Source organism: Trichomycterus rosablanca, chromosome 6 (genome assembly GCF_030014385.1).
Source record: "Trichomycterus rosablanca isolate fTriRos1 chromosome 6, fTriRos1.hap1, whole genome shotgun sequence".
Lineage (NCBI taxonomy): Eukaryota > Metazoa > Chordata > Actinopteri > Siluriformes > Trichomycteridae > Trichomycterus > Trichomycterus rosablanca.
Genome location: NC_085993.1, coordinates 7,496,460 through 7,509,099, shown reverse-complemented (window position 1 = coordinate 7,509,099; position 12,640 = coordinate 7,496,460). Strand labels below are relative to the sequence as shown.

General features: G+C 38.3%; 2 protein-coding genes across 5 annotated transcripts; both read right to left on the bottom strand.

The window, feature by feature from the left end:
• Nucleotides 1-1,067: 1,067 nt before the first annotated feature.
• On the bottom strand, nucleotides 1,068-5,763 carry sumo2a (small ubiquitin like modifier 2a). Its single transcript, XM_062996558.1, has 4 exons — nucleotides 5,655-5,763; nucleotides 4,442-4,570; nucleotides 4,065-4,136; nucleotides 1,068-1,574 (listed from the first exon to the last, which is right to left on the bottom strand). The coding sequence occupies exons 1-4, from the start codon at nucleotides 5,673-5,675 to the stop codon at nucleotides 1,512-1,514; spliced, it is 285 nt and encodes a 94-aa protein (XP_062852628.1). The 5' UTR covers nucleotides 5,676-5,763; the 3' UTR covers nucleotides 1,068-1,511.
• Nucleotides 5,764-7,691: 1,928 nt separating this feature from the next.
• Nucleotides 7,692-12,337, bottom strand: mif4gda (MIF4G domain containing a). 4 transcript variants are annotated; one of them, XM_062996555.1, is made up of 6 exons: nucleotides 12,295-12,337; nucleotides 11,564-11,665; nucleotides 10,402-10,511; nucleotides 9,314-9,469; nucleotides 9,122-9,214; nucleotides 7,692-8,380 (listed from the first exon to the last, which is right to left on the bottom strand). In XM_062996555.1, the coding sequence occupies exons 2-6, from the start codon at nucleotides 11,643-11,645 to the stop codon at nucleotides 8,153-8,155; spliced, it is 669 nt and encodes a 222-aa protein (XP_062852625.1). In that variant the 5' UTR covers nucleotides 11,646-11,665; nucleotides 12,295-12,337; the 3' UTR covers nucleotides 7,692-8,152. The 4 variants fall into 4 exon arrangements, with proteins under 4 accessions (XP_062852625.1, XP_062852623.1, XP_062852626.1 ...); XM_062996553.1 differs by lacking the exon at nucleotides 12,295-12,337 and adding an exon at nucleotides 11,883-11,957; XM_062996556.1 differs by lacking the exon at nucleotides 12,295-12,337 and adding an exon at nucleotides 11,883-11,957 and having other exon boundaries at nucleotides 9,314-9,466.
• Nucleotides 12,338-12,640: the final 303 nt, after the last annotated feature.

Here is a 12,640-nt window from a genome sequence, read left to right as displayed (position 1 = left end):
CTGAAGCTGGAGGCGGTTTATAAAGAGTACCCCGCGCTCTGATTGGTCCGTTTATTCGCATCCTGATTCTGATTGGCTGCATGAGGATCTAACTCTAGTATGTGGATGAAGATGTGGAAGAAGGCTGACTAGATGGGATCTGATCAACACTGTGTGGTGCCCAATATAAAGATAGATACTTTATTAATCTCGAAGGAAAATTGTAAAAAGATCAAATGTGGATCCATTATTCATTCATATTATTTATTATGAAGAAGTACTTCGTCCTGATCGGGGTTGTGGTGGGACTGGATCCTACCTGGACATCACTAGGCAAGGCGGCCTTCACTGTTACAGCCTGGACAAGACAGCAATCACTGGCCAACACACGCTAGGACATTGTAAGAACATGCCAAACTCTGTATAGGCTTAAAACTAATACAGAATACAAAACATGCAACTGACGTTTGAGGTTTGAACCTTCAACCTCCTGATTAACTGCCCTGTACTCTCTGTAGCACAGAGCTACTACTGCACACATTCATGTTTTCTTCTATGACTTGATGCCTCAGTAACATTTGCAGAGATGCTGTAGTGTTGCTTCCACCACCATGCTTCACTGCAGGTTTGGTCAATTAGGAATCATCCGCTTATGCAAGTCATCTTACTCAAAACATGAGCAGCTGAATTATGACCATTTTATTTTAGATCTAATTTTTGTTTTATACTAACAGAGTTCTGATTAGTCACGCTGGACTTTTCTGGAGGTGTGTGGTCTGTAGAGGTATATGGGCAAAAGTATGTGAGTGGCTGCCCATGACCTTGTTGGGTATCACATTGGAAGGCCTTTGACATTAATATAAAATCACTCTATATCCTGCCATACAGAGCCTCCAGTTTTACTTACTTAGTCCTAATAGCCCAGAGATCAACATAGGGCCATCCCTAAACTACCGCTACATAATTGGAAGCATAATCTACATCATTAGTCCTATTCATCTGTTAGCAACAGATGCTAAAATGTGTCCACAAACTTTTGGTCACACAGTGTAAATCACACAGAGGAAAAGACTCAGACAGACAGTGTGTACTTTTATACAATTGTTTTATTCCAACACAAAACGATCAACACTTCACGTTGTACATGTGACGGAATAAAAGCCACCGGGTACAAAAAGAGAACCTATCACATATATAAAAGATATAAAACCAACTGCTGCGAGTAAAATAAACTAAGTTTAGCCGTGACTGTCAGTCACGGAAGCTGAAAAACAAAAACATACGACATCCTGATTTACGCTGTTTTTAGTATTTCATGGTCGTAGGTCCGACTGGGTGGAAACGGACCACTTAAGAAGTGTTCATGTAATAACCATCAATACGAAAAGGACGTGAATAAGGGGGAAAGGGAAATAAACACTGTCCATTTGTATCAGAGCAGCCGTTCAGTCTGTGGTTTCAGCAAGATGGATCATCTGTTAACACAAGCAAATGACGAGGGAAACGATGGAGGGATGAAAACAAGCCCCGCTTTACATCACACCTCCTGTCTGCTGCTGAAACACATCGATCGTGTCTTCATCCTCCATCTCCAACTGTCAAACGCAAACAAGAACACAATTCAGCTGTAGTAGAATCACCAACATCTCACATTAAGTGTTTATACTAGCCATTTCAGTACTATTATTCAGAATGATTTATAAAAAATAAAAATACAAATAAAAAGTATTCACACCCTTTGCTGTGGCACTCAAAATTGCTCTCAGATGCATCCTGTTTCTTTTAAAGGTGCTTGCAATCTGGTGTGTGACCCTCAGGGGGTGCAGTGGTAAATCATGCTTCGCCCTACTACCGCTAAGAGCTGAGGTTCAAATCTCAGTGGTGCTATCGGCCGGCCAGGCCTCCACTAGGTAGAATGGCCTAGCCATTATTAGGTGCACTTGTCAGTGCACTCCGGGCAAAAGCCTGGATAAAATAGGAAAAGTTGCACCAGGAAGGGCTTTGAGTGTAAAATAAATAAATAAAAAGAAACAGAACTTGTTCTTACAAGTTCTAAACAAGAACTGGTTCAACATACACTGCCTGGCCAAAAAAAAAGGTCACACTAATATTTTGTTGGACCGCCTTTAGCTTTGATTACGGCATGCATTCGCTGTGGCATCGTTTCCACAAGCTTCTGCAATGTCACAACATTTATTTCTGTCCAGAGTTGCATTAATTTTTCCCCAAGATCTTGTATTGATGATGGGAGATTTGGACCACTGAGCAAAGTCTTCTCCAGCACATCCCAAAGATTCTTAATGGGGTTCAGGTCTGGACGCTGTGGTGGCCAATCCATGTGTGAAAATGATGTCTCATGCTCCCTGAACCACTCTTTCACAATCTGAGCCCGATGAATCCTGGCATTGTCATCTTGGAATATGCTCGTGCCATCAGGGAAGAAAAAATCCATTGATGGAATAACCTGGTGGTTCAGTATATTCAGGTAGTCAGCTGACCTCATTCTTTGGGCACATAACGTTGCTGAACCAAGACCTGACCGACTGCAGCAACCCCAGCGATCATAGCACTGCCCCCACAGGCTTGTACGGTGGGCACTAGGCATGATGGGTGCATCACTTCAGCTGCCTCTCTTCTTACCCTGATGCACCCATCACTCTGGAACAGGGTAAATCTGGACTCATCAGCCCACATGACCTTCTTTCATTGCTCCAGAGTTTAATCTTTATGCTCCCTAGCAAACTGAAGCCGTTTTTGCCGGTTAGCCTCACTGACGAGTGGTTTTCTTAAGGCTACACAGCTGTTTAGTCCCAATCCCTCAAGTTCCCTTCGCATTGTGCGTGTGGAAATGTTCTTACTGTCACTATTAAACATCCCTGAGTTCTACTGGAGTTTTTCTACCATTTGATTTCACCAAACGTTTAAGTGATCGCCGATCACGATCATTCAAGATTTTTTTCCGACCACATTCCTTCCTCGAAGATGATGTTTCCCCACCGTCCATCCACTTTTAATAATGCGTTGGACAGTTCTTAACCCGATTTTAGTAGTTTTAGCTTCTCCTTAGATCTTATCTCTGCTTGATGCATGCCAATAATTTGACCCTTCTGAAACAGATTAACATCTTTTCCACGACCACAGGATGTGTCTTTCGACATGGGTGTTTAACAAATGAGAAGCTACTCACTGCATCAGTTAGGGTTAAATAACTTGTTGCCAGCTGAAACAATCACCCATGCAGTAATTATCCAATGGGAGGCTCTTAGCTATTTGCTTAGTTAAATCCAGGTGGTGACCAGTTTTTTGGCCAGGCAGTGTATTATAGTAAAAACAACCTTTAAAAAGTGATTCATACCTCAGTTAGGTGGCCCACTCTGTGCTGTCTTTTTTTTTCTTATTTTAAGTACACTTGTGTTTGTGTTTGTGTTTGTGTGTGTGTGTGTGTGTGTGTGTGTGTGTGTGTGTGTATATGTGTGTGTATATATATATATACAGTGTATCACAAAAGTGGGTACACCCCTCACATTTCTGCAAATATTTCATTATATCTTTTCATGGGACAACACTATAGACATGAAACTTGGATATAACTTAGAGTAGTCAGTGTACAGCTTGTATAGCAGTGTATGTTGGGCACAATTTGGACATGTTCACTGTGGGGTGTACTCACTTATGTTGCCAGCCATTTAGACATTAATGGCTGTGTGTTGAGTTATTTTCAGAAGACAGTAAATCTACACTGCTATACAAGTTGTACACTGACTACTCTAAGTTATATCCAAGTTTTATTTCTATAGTGTTGTACCATGAAAAGATATAATGAAATATTTGCAGAAATGTAAGGGGTGTACTCACTTTTGTGATACACTGTATATATATATATGAGAATGGACAGAATGTATATATAGATGTGTATGTGTTTTATTTCTGCACCATGTATGTAAAGTGAAGCCCGATCTCAAGGTGAGTTTGTTAAATAATGTTACTTGCCTGTCAATGTGTGTTAATGCCAATAAAGTAAAAAAAAATGCTTCATTAGAACAGAATCAGTAATGCACTTATTATAGTGTTACAGTAGAGTGTACCTGAGCAGGTGTATCCGTCTCATTGATCGGCTGTCCATCAAATCGGAAACGGATTTGCCTCAATGTGAGTCCCTGTACAAACAAAACACCATAAGTAGCCATAAACATAATTTCAAAGTAATCATAACCCTGACTATGGATCCACTAGTAGCATAACTACATCTAAACAGCGGATCAGACTTGAGCCAAAGCAAATCATGCCTGTAACATCTCATAAGTTAGTGGAAGAAGATTGCCAGACTGTAAAGCTGGTGGGGTTGTTTTTTTTTTTTTTAAACAATGAAGGATGTAATGAAAGAATAGAGGTAAAGCTACTCCATACTGGACCACTTTGCCCAGTGTAGCGCATCATACATACAAGAGGTAAAGATGTTTACCTGTCGTTCACAGTACGCCTTCATCAGTTTGCTGAGTGGCGTGTGCCTTTTGATTTTAAACTGCACCACCGAGCCATCCTGACCAGCCACCTTCAGGTTGATGTGTTCGTTTTCTGTCTTCACACCTTCCTGAAAATAGTTAGAAGAAAGTCAAAAATCTTACAGGTGATCATGAATTAAAAACATTTTTCCTCTTCCATCAAAACAAATTTTAATGTACAAAATCTCCACTAGAGACCATCACTGGCCGAGGAGAGCCACAGGCTAGCACAGACCTCCTCGAATCCATGTAAAGCCACCAACCTAATCTCAACACCGGTGACTTTATACAGAAATCAACAGCACTGTGTGGAATGATGTGGAGATTTTGCATCCTGTTCCAGTACAAATTGTAAACTATTTAGTTAGCGCTAATTGTATTATGTACAATCTGGATGTTAAACTAGTTCTGCTCACCATCTTTCTGTTTATCTTACTGTTCTACATCACATCTTCACTATGTTTCACTGTTTATTAATCAATGAAATTTGAAGATGTGTTCATGTGAAGCAGATACGAGTTTTCATGTTACAGGCTTATAAGTTTTAAAAATTTACAGAATTTGCATCCATCGACGAGAGACTTTGTGCAGCCAAGCCACTTTTTTTGTATGGTGTTTATTTTATGGTAGAAGAAACGCGGAGAACATACCAAACTCACCGCAGTACATGACCGGGACAGGGATCAAACTCAGTTCTCTAAGTACACCTTTATAACACATGGGTCAATACATAAACCATGAATGACTATTACAGCCAAGTGCATCTGTTCTTTGTTCTCCAACGCTGCACGGATTACTGTTAAGTAATTATTGGCCTTTTTGTAGTTTCACTCTTTGAAATAAAGCAACTCAAAAATCAAAGTACATTGAACTTTCAACATTTTGAAAAACATCGTAAATCTAACTAATTTCGTAAAAAATATACATCATATAAATTACACAAAATGTACGGAACACTGTGCCCCTACAGTGCTGCTTTATATTGTAGCCAGCGTTAGCATGTTAGCAGGGCCGTTAGCATGGTAGCTAATTAACAACAGTACTACGGCAGAAAGTGCAACAGAATGTATAATAAAAGTGTATTTATTACATACAAATGACATACACCGGACCTATACAAAGCGCTAACACGCTATAAACTGGTATGAGCATATTATTTCTGTTCCTGCTTACCTTTGGCTTCTCGTCCGCCATCGCTGTTGTGTCTCTACAGTTCTCCCTCAAGCAACGCTTCGTTTCCTACCCGTTTTCCAATAAATCCCGACTTTCCTGCAAACTGATTGGCTCTTACTTTCCCGCCTCCTGTAATGTGGTTGGTTGTCAAAATATTTCCAGGAGCAAACCTTGATTGACAGTTGTCTGGTCCAATTAAAAATAACCATAAGGCGGGAATTTTTAGAATATAGGTGGGGAAAAAAAACCTCAAACCTACTTGATAAGAAATAATGCCAGATTGAGACATAAACATTCAATTACTGATTACAATCACTGCTTTATTTTTAGATGATGTTGTGGAAGTCACTGTAGGAGAAGGAAATGTGTGTGTCGCTGATTTTAAACGCTTAAGCCTTTCTATGAGTGCAGCTGCCTTATTTCAATAGCTTTAGTGTTGGGTGAGATCAGCCTATGAAGCAGAAACAGAAAATATACAGCTGTGGTCATGAGTTTACACAGTTAGTACTTAATAGTGTTACAGTACGCAAATACTAGTTTATACAGTAGTAAAGTTAAACAACAGAGCAAGAAATATATGACAAAAGTCATGGCATCAGTAAGGATCCTTACCAGTGATGGAGAAGATGTGGTGGTGGTGAACAGCTTTTACCTGCTTGGATCAATTATTAACAGCCAAGGATCCAGCAGTCAGAAAATACCACACTGATCTGCAAATATAGAACTGGAAAAGATTTGCCTCTGCAGATAAAGCCCACACTGTGATGATCTCTATGGTTCTTTATGGTTGTGAAAACTAGACAATAAAAAGGAGGACAGTAAGAATATCAGTGCTTTTGCACTTTGGTGCTTGCGAGGACTTTTGATAATAACTTGGAAGACAAAGTCAAACAAATGAATCCTGGATCAAATCAAACCAAACATCTCAACAGAAGCCCATACTAAGGTTCTCCTTATTCTGGACACACTATGAAAAGACAATGATGCTAGACAACAATATGAATGGCTATAGTTAGAGAGGAAGAAAAATGCCTTTATTTTTTATATATACTTGTGTATAGTACAATGAAATTCTTATTCTGCATTTCCCAGCTTGTCCCAGAGAGGGTTAAGGGCCTTACTCAAGGGCCCAACAGTGGCTGCTCTATCTACTAGGCTACCAGTAAACAAGCCATTAGGAAGCCTGAAGACCCAAGCACTATCCATAAGTAAGAGATAAATGTATGTATCCATATTTAAATTCTACATGGTCTTGTCCCTTCCCACCTTAGGGAACTGGAACTTATTTAGCCATATGTTCCCTCTCGCACCCTCAGAGCTTCTGGTACTGGACTTCTGGCAGTCCCGCGATTTAAACTAAAATTGGTGCTGCTGCTCCGAGTCTGTGGAATTCTTTACCTCAGTCTCTTCGCGACTGTTCTACTCTCTCCTCATTCAAGACTCAATTAAAAACTTTTCTGTTTTCTTTACACTTCTCAAAGGGTTTTGTGTACATATTGTAAAGTGTCCTTGGGTTTGTGAAAGGCGCTATATAAATTGAACTTATTATTATTATTTTATTATTATATGGTCCCAGGAGTTGGAATTGACTTGACGGCACTTAATTTGTATACTTTATAAAACTGTAATTTAAGAAGTACAAGTTGCTTAACTGAACCGATTATAACATGGAACAGTCTTCTTATGCTGAGATAAAATTTCAGTCAGTACTCCAAAAACCATCAACAAATATGAACGCCATGGATATAAAGCTAAAGGAACATGTGAGATTTCACAGGCAAGCAAGCTTTACACCACCATCGGCTTAGTGGTTGTGTTTATTCCTGACGGGGCCTTCCTTATTTTATCTGGGCTTGGGATCAGCACTGAGTGCACACTGGCAAGTGCTGACAATGAATAGGCTGTGCAGCCCCATTCACCGCCTCAGTACATAACCAATCATGTCTGGCCAATTATATTTTGTAAATATTTTTAAATATATATTGTATTATATTAATTGATAAGATGTGGGATAAAGACAGAAAAAAGCAATAAAAACATGGTTTAATACACTTATAATGTAATATACTGCTTTATACTTTTAATAACACCTCACTCAGCAGGATATTATATAACATTTTTAAAATTTTATTTATACAAAGAGACACACTGTATCCAAAAACACACTTTCTTTTAAAAAAGTGCACCTGAGTTCAGTTGCACTGATTTCAGTGAGAACTTTTAAATGACTGTAATGCTGGTGAGAATTTGTTTATATTCACAGTATTAAGTTCACTTGAGTTTTTATAGTGTCAGAAAGAAACAAGAAACAGAGTAAAAAGTGCAAACGATGCCACAAGAACACAACTTGTAATAAACACTTAAATAACATTGATATAACGTAACCTCGTAAAACCGGGTTTGATCAAAGTATCACAGGAGGCTCAGGCAGTTGAATAAACCCTGAAGAATGAAGGTGTGGATTTATCACTGTTCTCCACCCTGCTCATCCTCAACTCTCACTCCACCACCTCGCTGTAGTAATAGTGTTGAGCATTTTTGCTAAGCCTCCACCCAGCGGCACGGAACTCGAGCAGCTCGAGGAGCAGCAAGCGGCCCATGGAGCTCGGATCCTCCTGCAGAAGGAAACCATCTCGCAAAAGGAAGAAGAGTTCATCCATCCGACCGCCATTCATCTTCTCCAGCTGATCCCCCACACGGTGAAGCTGAAGAGCCAAGCAGTCCACCTACCAACAAACAGTGTTTATTTCAACAATTACCATGCTTAGTGTACCAGCAAAAGAAGAAAAAAATGTACAGGAAGATGTTGATTGTTTAATAGAAAATATAAATAATATAGATAAATTTTGTGAAATAGCAGGAGGGTTTGTGGGCAAAATGGTCATGTCATGTCATGTCACTACACTGTCATGGCTTTGCAATGGGTGGCTGCACAGATGGGTCAGGATGCTTCCTTACATGCCAAAAGTAACTAACTCACAGGACAGTGTGGTTCAGTAGTAGGTTCAGCAATATCCTTTTTTTATTTATTTTAAACCCAAGAAATGCTTGGGTTCACATACTTCAATAATAGACAGACAATACGTAACCACTAAATCCTGGATGAGCCCCCAACTAAGAGCCTGTTCTAAACTGATAAACTTGGTTCGTTAAATTAATCTCTACGTGTAATACCATCCCTGGTCAAGCTAATTTCAATTTAATAAATAATAAGCTTTAATCACCTGTGCGAATAGCAGGAACACACTGGACAGGGGAAAAACTATCGCAGGGTTTCAGCCACCCGCCCCATCCCTCCCAAAGATATAGCCAATCATGTCCATGTAGACACCTGGCCAGCTGATAGCACCACTAAAAACTAAACCTGGTTCTTAGAGGTGGTGGGCTATTGAACACACTGTAAAAGACTACTATGGAATTATCTACATAATTAGAGATGAACCAGTGTGATGTGAAGGCACTCTCACCTCCTCTTCATTAACGAGCGAATCCGGCTGAGCAAGTCTGAATAAACAATCATAAAGCGGCTCCACCAACGCTAACATTGGAGAGTTATTTACCTGCACACACACGTGCACACACACAAACACACACATCTTACTATACAGTACAACAAATAATCCAACCAATGTTCCTCCCACATGTTAAAGATCACTGACCTTCAGACAGTCGAAGATGTTACAGAGGAGTGAGACGACACGAACCCAGTCCTGTACAGAGCGCTGCCTTGTCTGCTCCCTCCTCATAAACTCCTGCTGTAGTCGAGTTAACAAGTTCCCCCTGAATACACTTGTACCGCTCTGCTTCACCTCCTTCTGCCATAAAGTAATAATAAAAAAACCCCAATCAGAATTACTTCAGTATCATACACTTTCATGTACAAAACTCATTTCTGGAGAAAATGGTACATTTAGTTACATTTGGTAAAAAAGAGGAACCTGTGATTTGTTTTTGTCCCACTTTATTTTTTTTAAATTGGATAAAAGTAGAAAGAATAATTTTCCAATGTTTTAACTGATCAACCTAACAGTATTTTGTAAATATAATTATTTCAAATTTGATCCCTGCAACACTTAAAAATGGGACAAATGCAACCACAAACCTAAGGCGACATTGTACAAGAAACCATCATACTGCTGTGATAAATATAGCCACATGGGCTCGCAAGTACTCCAGAAAACAGTTACTAAAACACAACAGTAACTGTCCCACCTTTTTTGGGTTTGTTTCAGAGATCAAATTCTAATTTTGTTAATATATACGAATTACAATGACGTTGATCAGTGAAACAAAACTCTTTCTATTTTTGTCAGTGAAATAAAGATTTAAGAGAATTTTTGCTGCATTTAACAAAGTGTCCCAACTTTTCTGTAAATAATGCAGCAATTCAGACAACAGTGCAAATAAAACTAACTATTCAGATTGATTACACAATAAATGTGTTGTTTTTAGTTAATGGCAGCAACTGCAATCTTAGGACAGACCTAATGTGTGCAAGAAGTAAAAATGTAGTGTTTGAGGTTCTGAAGTTCTAAAGTGAACAAGTTTATAAACAGGTTTAAAGCTTGTTTATGGTAGAGAATGACTGTTGGCAAAAGTCTTTATAAATTCTGTTAGGACCTATGGGACTTATACGAGAGGTAACATACGCAAACTTGATAGATGGGTCTTTAGAGGTGAAATTCTAACAATAATAAGAATAATAATTTAGAGAACTGTTAGAAGTAAACACTGGATTGATGTTCACCTGCGCTAAAGCGTAACAGATACGTCCTGCATCTCTGCATAAGGACGAGTCCCTCAGCGCCAGGTCCACTATGGCATTAGACAGCTTGGCCAAGTCTGCTGTACTGGGGTCTGTGTGAACAGCAGATCAGGTTCAGATTAATCAGATTTTTAAGAAATTATCTTGTTCTATGCTATTAGATAATAGATGTAAAAAAAAAAAGAAAATTAAAAAATAACAAAATAAGTGTGCAGTCACCGTGTTCCATACAGATATTTCTATAGTTTTATTTATGAATTATATTCAAGTTTACCTTAACTAATCACTTAACCCTGATCAGGGCTGTGGTCAATTCTGTGGGTCTACATTACAAGTAAGACACATAGCTACAAGGAACATAAATCATTTAGTTTATAATATTAATTATAATATTTACAAAAATGCTACCACAGACTACCAGGCCAAACTGGGGTTGGGATTAAGCAAAATACACTTTTTGGGACGGATTGAGATTTTCCTACCAAATCAATTAAAGTTTTTTTAATTACCTGTTCAAATCTGGAAACATACACCACTGGCTCTTTGCATTGTAAATTAAACTGTGGGTAGTAGAATGTAAATTTATTTTTCTTTATTGCACCAGTCAGATTTTTTTGTGCAATTTGTGACATACACACATTGTATTTTATATAAGTATATTTGTTTAAGAAAAGTATGTGGACACCTCTCTTTAATGACTTCCAACTTGTACTTTCAGTCACACCAATTATGAACAGGTATGTGAATATATTTATATAATTGTATGATTCCAATTTAGAAGCAGCAGCTCTGGGAAGAGCATGACTGAAGAGCACATGTGCACAAAGCAAGATCTGCATGATCTGGTTTGAGTGTACTGAACCCCTATGGAATAAATCTGAATGTGTCTAATCCAAGCCAGGCCAACATCAGTGACTTTTAAATGTTCTTTCAACTGAATGGGGCACAAATTCCCACAGAAACACTCTAAAACCCAGAGGAAAGCCTATCCAGAAAATTGGCTGTAACAGGCACAAAGGGGGATCAAAGTCCATATGAATCCCCATGGTTTTAAAATATTGATGGGATATCCAACAAGCTTATAACCAGGTGTCCACATATTTTGGCATGCCTAATGTCCATGATGAGCTGTAGTCAGAGTTACTTAGCAGTGCTGCTTGAATCATCTGCTGAGTTTCTGAATCAAATCCCTGCATTTTACACTCTTTATGTTTCTCATCCATCATTATCTGATCACTGTGGTAACCTGAAACACACAATAAAGAAGATAAATCCACATTTCAATCCATAAACATGATAAATCATCATACACTGTAAATGACAGTTTACATTTCACTCTGCACTGAGGTGATGAGCTAACAGGCTAAGTGTCCCACAATAAACATATACATATTATTATTACACTGCAAAATCAACATATTGTAATGGCCTAGTTATGATTGTAAGCATTATTAATACATTACAGCGTTATAAATGTTGTAATTACGCGCCCTGAGCTGCTTATAACCAAAATAACACTTGATTTTCCCACTCTGGTGTGCTGAGGAATTGTGACTCCTAGTACAGACTGCACCCAGAGGACCTAACAGGTATTTTCCCCGTATGCCTGGCTTAAAATTGAATAACGTAAAATTCAAAACAATATTACAATTGCACAAATGAAACATAATTCTATTTAAATTACTTGCATTTATTATTGTTTAGTCAATTTAGACTAAAGTGATTACAATAAGCGGCCATTGCTCATAATTGTTAGCCCGGTTAGCTAACAAGGAAGGATTTTCTTATCGTACAAGTCATTTTAGTTTATCTTAATATTTTTGTAAAAAATTAACAAATAAACATAAATTTAAGTGATTGGCTGTTATTATTCACATAAGTAATTTTGTCTCCTGGCTGGTCTCCAAAGCAAGGGGATGCAGGATATCTCAGCACACGCATACTGAATGCATCTGCGCATGCTCAGTGGATTCTTATATTCATTACATCTAATAATGACGTCTCTTTATTTTCACTTAAAATGTATTTTTTATTTTAGTTACTAAAAAAATGAAGTAAAATAAAAGCCACATTTCTGTTACAAGAATGTTTTATATGAAAATAAGTAAATAAGTTTAAGGTAACCATTTTAGTCCATTTTTGACTGAAATTACATTTGGAAGATTTAACCCCTTGGCTCAGGGTGACTAGCTGTGTAAAATCATAATGACTAATGAGGAAT

Coding starts and splice junctions, on each gene's coding strand:
- sumo2a (XM_062996558.1), bottom strand. CDS start 5,675: ATGGCGGACGAGAAGCCAAAG. Junction 4,137..4,441: donor AGGCGTACTGTGAACGACAG/GTAAACATCTTT, acceptor TTGTTTGTACAG/GGACTCACATTGAGGCAAAT. Junction 1,575..4,064: donor AGACGGATACACCTGCTCAG/GTACACTCTACT, acceptor TGCGTTTGACAG/TTGGAGATGGAGGATGAAGA.
- mif4gda (XM_062996555.1), bottom strand. CDS start 11,645: ATGATGGATGAGAAACATAAAGAGTGTAAAATGCAGGGATTTGATTCA. Junction 9,470..10,401: donor TCTGTTACGCTTTAGCGCAG/GTGAACATCAAT, acceptor ACTTTATGGCAG/AAGGAGGTGAAGCAGAGCGG. Junction 8,381..9,121: donor CGCTCGTTAATGAAGAGGAG/GTGAGAGTGCCT, acceptor GTTTGTTGGTAG/GTGGACTGCTTGGCTCTTCA.